The sequence below is a fragment of the Sylvia atricapilla genome, chromosome 8 (assembly GCF_009819655.1).
Source record: "Sylvia atricapilla isolate bSylAtr1 chromosome 8, bSylAtr1.pri, whole genome shotgun sequence".
Classification (NCBI taxonomy): domain Eukaryota; kingdom Metazoa; phylum Chordata; class Aves; order Passeriformes; family Sylviidae; genus Sylvia; species Sylvia atricapilla.
In genome coordinates, this window is record NC_089147.1 from 1,290,850 (window position 1) to 1,298,985 (window position 8,136).

At 50.5% G+C, this 8,136-nt stretch overlaps 1 protein-coding gene across 10 annotated transcripts in view; it reads left to right on the plus strand.

Annotated features, from left to right (window-relative positions):
- Positions 1–4,058: 4,058 nt before the first annotated feature.
- EBF3 (EBF transcription factor 3) overlaps positions 4,059–8,136 on the plus strand; it is a 123,997-nt gene continuing 119,919 nt past the window's right edge. For 2 of the 10 annotated variants that reach the window (XM_066323399.1, XM_066323397.1), the window contains exons 1-4: positions 4,070–4,682; positions 4,927–5,083; positions 5,569–5,632; positions 6,383–6,438. In XM_066323399.1, the coding sequence (XP_066179496.1) occupies positions 4,549–4,682; positions 4,927–5,083; positions 5,569–5,632; positions 6,383–6,438 (411 nt within the window). In that variant the 5' untranslated portion in view covers positions 4,070–4,548. Of the gene's footprint in view, positions 4,683–4,926; positions 5,084–5,568; positions 5,633–6,382; positions 6,439–8,136 lie in introns of all 10 variants that reach the window. The other 8 variants (XM_066323403.1, XM_066323400.1, XM_066323398.1 and 5 more) reach the window with 8 other exon arrangements.

The window sequence follows — 8,136 nt, forward strand, 5'->3', positions numbered from 1 at the left end:
AACGCGCTGGAGGGAGCGCAGGGCCGAGAGCCAGTTTGGGTAAAACAGCCCTGCACCCAAAGGGAGTTCAGTGAGCCCGAGCTGGCCCTGAGCCGCGCAGGGGCGCGGGAGGTGCGCGGCCGGCCGAGGGGACACGGGGCCACCAGGCAGGGACAGGGACAGGGACAGGGACAGGGACAGGGACAGGGACAGGGACAGGGACAGGGACAGGGACAACCTCCCGGCAGAGAGCCCGCGGAGCCGGTGCCTGCGCGGGGCGCGGAGCTGCTCAGCCCCCCGCTTATCCCCGCGGGGCGAGCGGCCGGAGCGCACGGTGCGCTTGGCAGCGGGGCCGGGATGCTCCGGAATGCTCAGGAATGCGGATCCCAGCCCGGCGGGGGTGAAGCGGACCCTTCGGGCGGCAAAGGGGGTCCCGGCCCTTCCCCTCTGCGCTGCCCGGGGAGCCCCAAAGCAGCGGCCGGCCTCTGCTCCGCTCCGCTGCAGCGCTGCCTTGGCGCTCTGGCCCGGGTCAAGGATGCGCGGAGCCCCGCGCAAGGACCGGCCTGGGCTCCCGGCGCTGCGCCCCCGCGGAAATCAGCGCCTCTGGCCAGTGGAGGGCCCCGGGCAGCGCCCGCGGGACAGCCGGACAGGGAAACACGCTCAAAGACCGATTTACCCCAAACCCACCCATTTCTCCCTCCCGCAGCACGGGAGTTTGTCGAGGTTTGCTTCGGTTCCACCGGGCATAAATTACACCCGGTGTAACCCAGTGTGTCGGTAATGAAGGCGCCTTGTAAAAATAAAATTGAAATAGGGCAATAGGGAGCTTGGCGAGGTGCGGGGACCCGGCCGAGCCCCCCGAGAGCGGGGCCGGAGCCGCCGCTCCCCGACCCCAGCGCAACTTCCCCGCTGGGAAAGTTTGTGCGGTGAGAAACGCGGAGCTGGGGCCGACCCGGGGCCTCGGAAACAGCGAAAAATTCCCCAAATCACGCTCTCTTCAACTTGGCGTGATTTTTTTTTTTTAAAACCGTGAAATGAGAAATAAGTAAGAAATCATAATAACCATCCCCCACCCCACCCCACCCCCCCAAAAAAAAAAAAAAAAAAAGAATAAAAAGTGGAATGATTTGAGATAATAGTCCCGAGGGGGGGAACAAAAAATAAAATGATGAAGTTTCGGGGAACGCTCTCAGGGCGGCGGGGGGGCAATAAAGGCGTTATCGGCGCGGAGGTTCCGCGGGTGGCCGCGGTGCGGGGCAGGAGGACGCGGGGCGGGGGTGGCCCTGGCGGGGCGGGGGGCTCGGAGCAGGACCAGGCCGGGGGACAGCTGGGCTGCGGCCATCTGAGCTCCTCCGCCGTGACATCTGGGAGCCCGCTGGTGTGTGGCACGCGCATCGCTTGATGTCGCTATTTAAATGCAAATTTGCGGGGGGATCACTGAAGCCTCACCCCGTAAATTCACACAAAAGGGAGACTTGGCGCCGGAGAAGGAGGAGGAGGAGGTGGAAAAAAAAAAAAAAAAAGGAGGAGGAGGAGGAGGAGGAGGGCCGCCCCCCGCAGCCGCGCACACCTCCCTGCCCTCTGCTCTCCGGCCGCTCCGCGCAAGGTGCGCTGAGAGCGGAGCCGCCTGTCCGCAGCCCGGAGCCGGCCCGGGGCTGGAGAGGGACCCACCACCCTCCTCTTCCTCCCTCCCGGGCCGCCAAAGCAGCCGGGAGCTGCCGGGGGAGCAGAGGATGCCCTGCGGGATGCCGGCCTGGAGAGGTGTGGGCCGGGGAGGGCAGCAGCAGCTCGGGCAGCTCCAGCCAGGCAGAGGGACAAAAAAGAAAAAAAAAAAAAAAAAAAAGGAAAAAAAAAAAAAAAAGATAAAGTTGGTGAATGATAAAGACCGTATTTTCCACGCTTTGGGTGCAGGACCAGATGATCTAGAAAATGAGCTGAAATAGATTCAGGCTCAGAGCCTGTTGTGAGGAGCAGCTGATTCCCCCATTCCTGGCCAGATGGCTTCTGAACACAGATTTGCATTCATTTTCGCTTAATATCGTCCAAAATAGTGGGGCAGCTGCATTTGTTGTCAAAAAGGTTTAAAACTCCCTTTCTTTCTGGGGCAGGATCGTTACCTTATGTGATGGGCTTATGGAACTTTTTTTTTTTTTCCCCTCCTTAGTCAACAGTATCAGATTTAAAAGGATTTGTTTTAAAACCTTCTAATTTGGTAATCAGATTTAAATCGCCTTGGCGCGTGTAATCTGAATTAAAGATACTGTAAATGATTTTAAGCTTTCGTTAGCGGAAGGGAAGCACCAAGTTCGGCGTTGTTCATTTGAGGAAATATCTTGCCATCATAGCGATGTTGGGCTTTTTATTTTTTTACTTTATTTATTTTTTTTTTTAAGAGGGAGGATTTTGCGGGCTGGTGATGAGGGGGACCCGCAGTCCTCGGTGCCCGCTCCAGGTCCCCAAACGTGTCCGTGCCACCAAATGCCACCGCGAGCGTGGCATTGTTTGGGAACTTTGGTGTCTCTCGGTGCGCGGTGGAAGTGTTTGGGTTTGTAATCTGCTCTACTGTACCTCAAAAGCTCCGGGCTGATTATGAATACAGGAATTTTTCTTTTAATTTCTCATGAATAGTTTCCATACACTTTGATTTAAGGTTATTAACATTCTATAGACAGTGGCATCTTTAATATGTGGCGATCGCTTCTAAAGACTAATCTCATTACCCTCAAATAGTCATAAAATATGATTTTATTATACTTACGTATTTAATTAGACGGCCAGCAATGTAATGGATTTTGAGATCGGGTAGAGCAACAGCTTTGATAATTCACTTATCTTTGGCAATAGTCATTAACCCCCAACACCAGCAAAATAGATTGCTTTCTAACACATCCTTTTTTTTTTTTTTCCTCTTTTTTTTTTTTTCCTCCCCTTTTTTTCCCTCACCCCTTGGAGAAAGGGGGATCCTGATCGCACAAATCGGACTTTCGATTTTCACCGACTCATTCGGATACGAACGCCGATTTTCCCCGAGGTCGGGAAACATTAACGCGGGGACGTGGGAATTTCACCCCCAAAAAAATAAACACCCAATAATAATAATAATAGTAGTAATAGTAATAATAATAATAATGAGGTTTAAAAAATAGTACAAGGAAGTGGTAGCCCACACTGGGCGGAAAAAGGCTCATCACTTGAGGAGAAGATATATATATAGATATACCACGTAAACACAGGAAAACTATCAATACCTCTAAAATATCAATATATATGATAACATCGAGCTACATAAGAATATATACATATGGAGAATATCAAGATACAAACTACCACTATATAAAGACACCCGCGGCTATATCAATATCTAAAGATCCAGAAAGCTATACCAATCTATCAATCTATCAATGTATAAAAAAAGCGCCGTAAATAAACATTTCTGCGGAGATGCGGAGGCACGGGCGGACCTAGAGCGTGACGCCCGGGTAGCGCCGGATTCGGAGCTCGGCGGTGGCTCGCCCTTTGTCCGGCCGAGCCCCCCGTGCCCCCTCCGGCCGGGCCGGCCGTGTCGCTGTCACTGTCGCTGTCACTGTCGCCGCGTCTGTCGCCGCGGGGTGGGCGGGGCTCCCCGAGGGGATGGGGACGAAGGGGGGCCCCGCTCTGTCCATATTTGGGCGATGTCACGCCCCTTTCGGTGACATCAGCGATGACGCCACGGCTCCCGCGGCGGCGGGGGCCCGGCTCCCGGGGAAGGGGCGCGCTCCTCGGGGAGGGAGGGCCGGGCTCTGCGCGCTCCGTCCATTCCGCGAGCCGCCACGGGCCCGCGCCCCGTTCTCCCGTGTGCCCGGCAACACCTCCGCGGTAATCAGGATCTTTTTTTTTTTTTTTTTTTTTTTTTTTTCCTCCTCTTCTTTTTTTTTTTTTTTTTTTCTCCCTCCTCTCTCCTTCTTCTCTTCTTTTCCCCCCTTCCGTTTATTTGTCTTTTGGAGCAGGAGAGCCTTGCCAGAAAGTGGTCGATTCAGCAGTGTCCTGAAGGTGTTGTGTGTTGTTGGTTGGTTTTTTTTTTTTTTTTTTTTTTTTTTTTTTTTTCTGTTGTTGCCGAGCCGGTTTTTTACTAGGATGACACCACGTTGAGCGCGTCTGCAAACAACAACAACAACAATATTTATTCTCTTTTTTTTTTTTTTTCCCCTCCCCCCTGAAAAAAAAACACCACCACCTCGCAGTGTCGCCGGCTGCAGTTATACTTTTTTCCTTCTTTTTTTTTTTTTTTTTTCTTTTTTTTTTTTTTTTTTTTAAACCACCAAACTGGAACGCCATCCAACTCGCCGCACAGAAGTACTCAGTAAATTGTTTATGTCGTGCCAATACAGGACAGATTGAAGAAGGAAGCAAGACTTGAACTGGGCTTTTCTCCTACTGATCACAGGGAGTAAAGTCATCTCTTATATTCCAGTCGCCAAGGAGAGAGAGAGAGAGAGAAAATCAAGCAACAACCAACCCACCCCGTATCTGACATTTCCCTCAATTTTAACCCCTTTTGGTTAGGAGCTGGTTTTGCCCAAATTTGTTTTAATGTTTGGGATTCAGGAAAATATACCGAGAGGTGGGACGACCATGAAAGAAGAACCGCTGGGCAGTGGGATGAACCCCGTCCGCTCATGGATGCATACCGCTGGGGTAGTGGATGCTAACACGGCCGCCCAAAGGTACGTCTGCCAAATCCTCTCCCGGCGGTTTTCTCCTCCTTGTATTTCTCATCCCGGCCGTAAATCCCCCCCCCCCTCCCCTTTAACTCCCCCCCCCAGCCCGCCCCGTCTCAGTTACAGCCTCTCCGCTCCGCTCCGCGCTCCGCGCATCCCCCCGCATCCCCCCGCATCCCCCCGCGGCCGCGGAGCTGCGCGCCCCTTCCCCGCCGCTCTCACCCACGCCTTGTCTTGTTTTCTCCCGCAGCGGCGTGGGGCTGGCTCGGGCACATTTCGAGAAACAGCCGCCTTCCAATCTCAGAAAATCCAATTTTTTCCACTTCGTCTTAGCTCTGTACGACAGGCAGGGACAGCCGGTGGAGATTGAGAGAACAGCTTTTGTGGACTTTGTGGAGAAAGAGAAAGTAAGTCTGCCGGTTCTCTTACAGTTTGAATTTTATTTTTTTTATATATATATATTTTTTTTTTGAAGCGTAACGGAGTGGAGCAGAGCTGGTTCCCAGCACGGCAGCTCTTCCCTCCCGGCACTCCCACACCACGTGCGGCTCCCCCCGCTCTCACGGCCGCTCCGAATACACCCCGCGCTTAGAAACTTAGCCGGCTTATTCTAAACACCGCGGGGGAAAAAAAAAACCAACCCGGCAAAACATGACATATTTGCGCCGAGCTAATGACATCATCAGCGCTCCACACCAGAAAGAGAGAGGGGAAACACAAAAAAAAAAAAAAAAAAAGAAAAAAGAGAAAAAAAAAAAGAAAAAAAAAGTGACCGTGGGCTGAATTTTCTACGAACTGTTAATTCCGAGCCGCTTCAGGGACAAGAAAAATGGGCAGCAGGAGGAGGGCGATATTTGTCATGCTAAATGTAATTATTTATCGTTGCTTGCAGGAGCCAAACAATGAAAAAACTAACAATGGGATTCATTATAAACTTCAGTTATTGTATAGCAACGGTAAGTTGTCGTTCTCTCGTTTCTGAGCGTCCGTGTGCCGCAGAAAACTCTTGATTTTTCCTTCCGAGGCCTTTTCTTTTTTGGGAGGGGGTGGGGGGGGAAAGAGCAGGGGGATAAAGGATATAAAGATTTCGAGATTAAAATTACACGCGTGTAAACACGGCTCTTTCCTTGGCATATAAGGAAAACAAAACCTAAAGGATCGATAAGTCAATGGTACTTCACATGATTAACCGGTTGGGCTTGAAGTGGAAAGTAAAAAAAGGGATCGATGGCTGCTCGGGCACGGCGGCACTTTTAAGGGACTTTTTTTTTTTCTTTCTTTCTTTATTTTTTGGTTTGTTTTTCAGTTTGGGGGATTGCTGGTAATTATTGGGATGGGGTGAGCGGGCAGAGCGGGAGCCGCTTCTTTCCTCGGGCGCGGAAAACCCGCGGGGGCCGCTCCACGCGTGTTCCCCGGGGCCGTGGGGCCGCAGCCAGCCCGGCCCGGCGTGGGGGGGTTAGTTCGGCCACATCCCCCCCACCGCCACCGAGCTGCACACAACTCCGAGCCCGACAGATTCCTGGCGAATTTTTGATCATTATTTTTTTTTTTCTGAATTTTGAATTATTTTTTTTTTCTTGCTGAAGGCGAGCCCTGCCCGCTGCCGTGAATTGCCTGACCTCATCCTTTCCTTGTGGGATTGCAGAGGTGGGGGGGTTTCGCTGCCGAAATCCTGATCGGGATTTGTCTGTGCTTTCCCTCCGCAGGAGTCAGGACGGAGCAGGACCTGTACGTTCGGCTAATAGACTCCATGACCAAACAGGTGAGAAAGTTGACGCTTTTCTTTCTGCGCGCCGCTTCCCAAGTTGGTGTTTTGCTGGGGAAAGTGAGGGGAGAGAGAGCAAACCGCGTGAATGCTTTTAATTCACCTGAGCGAGTCGATCTTTACCTGGGGGAGATCCCCGTTACCGGAGGAGATTTGGGGAAAAAACAAAACAAAACAAAACAAAAAAAAAGTGTGGGGTTGCTCTTCGAGGCAGCGTTGAGATCATTCCGTGGTGTGTGTGGCATCGAGGACAACGTCATGGGAACAGATGTTTGATATAATTAATTTAGCGAGGGAGAAAGGAAAAGGGGAAAAAAAGAAATCTCATCGAGTTACTCAGATTTATTTTTAAATGCACTTTTCCCTCTCTGTAACTTTTTTGGGGGGGTGTTGTTTGTTTTTTTTTTTGTTTTGTTTTTTTTTTTGGGGGGGGGGGCGATATTTTTGCCCGGTGAGGAGAGGGCAGCCCCTTCCCCACACTCCGAAATTGGCCGGGATTAGTCTTTTTTTTTTTGTTTTTGGTTTTGTTTTTTTTCTTTTATAACGCCACCATCCAGTAACGCGAGACGTTTATTTGGATTTAAAAGTTAAATGTGCTGAGGTGAAAAGTCATCTTGTTCTCCTCTAGTCCATATTCACCTCTCAGCCCCCCATCTCCATAATTCAAACTCCATGCTCCAGGGGTCACCCAAACCCGTCCATTTCCCTGAGATCAGCTTCTGTTTCTTCCTCAAACCTCTGTCATACCTTGTAAATAGCATAATTACAAGCAGTTCCTTATTAAATTATTTAACCTGTCTTGGTCAACTTTTCCGATGATAACTACGTGTTATCAGCCTTGCACCACAGCAATTACAGACGCAGAGCTTGGGATGTAATCAACTTTATTTCTCTTTTTTTTCCATTATTTTTAATTTTTATTTTTTTTCCCCCCGGAGAGACATTTCACAACTTTTTTTTTTTTTTTTTTTAATCACTATTTATTTAAAAAAAAAATTTTTTTTTGAGGGGGAGTGGGGGAGGGAATAGAGAGGAAGGCGAGAATAGGGAATAATTTCCAGTGTTCTGGAAATCAGATCCCAGCCATGGAAATTAAAACCATTCCCTCAATCTGCCGGGCTGTAACCCCGCTGCCTGTTCTTGCGCTGCCGGCCGAGGCCAGGCTGCTCACATCCATTATTTTTTGGGGGAACTTTGCAGCCCCGGAGGCTCGGGCTGGAGAATCCCCCCTCGGGGCACTGTTTGCCCCGCGCAAACTGCGCCTTGGGCCGCGCTACCACCGCGCAGAAACTTTCCACTTCTGCTGCCCTAAAGCCGGCTGGGATGTCAAAAAACCTCCGGGAGTAAAATCGTGGGATTTCCTCCCGGAGAAAAGCGGAGCTGCCAGGCCAAGTACAATTACTCTGACAAAGACGGAGGCGTCGTACCCTTCAATAATTATTTCGCTGGGTTACAGAGCAGCCTTTTAAACTCCGGAGCGCTCTCGAGTTGACAATGTGCGTTTATTTCCTTTGTATACAGCAGCTAAATGTTTTCGGAAACCGCTGTAGTGCTGTAATTAAGGGGCTGACATAGGCAAGCTCTAAGTTTCGTTAGCGCCGAATAAAGGGGCAAAGAGGATGCATTTGAAGTGGACTTTTATTGTCCGTTTCGGCTCGTACCTTTGCAAGCAGAAAAAAAAAAAAAAGGCTGAAA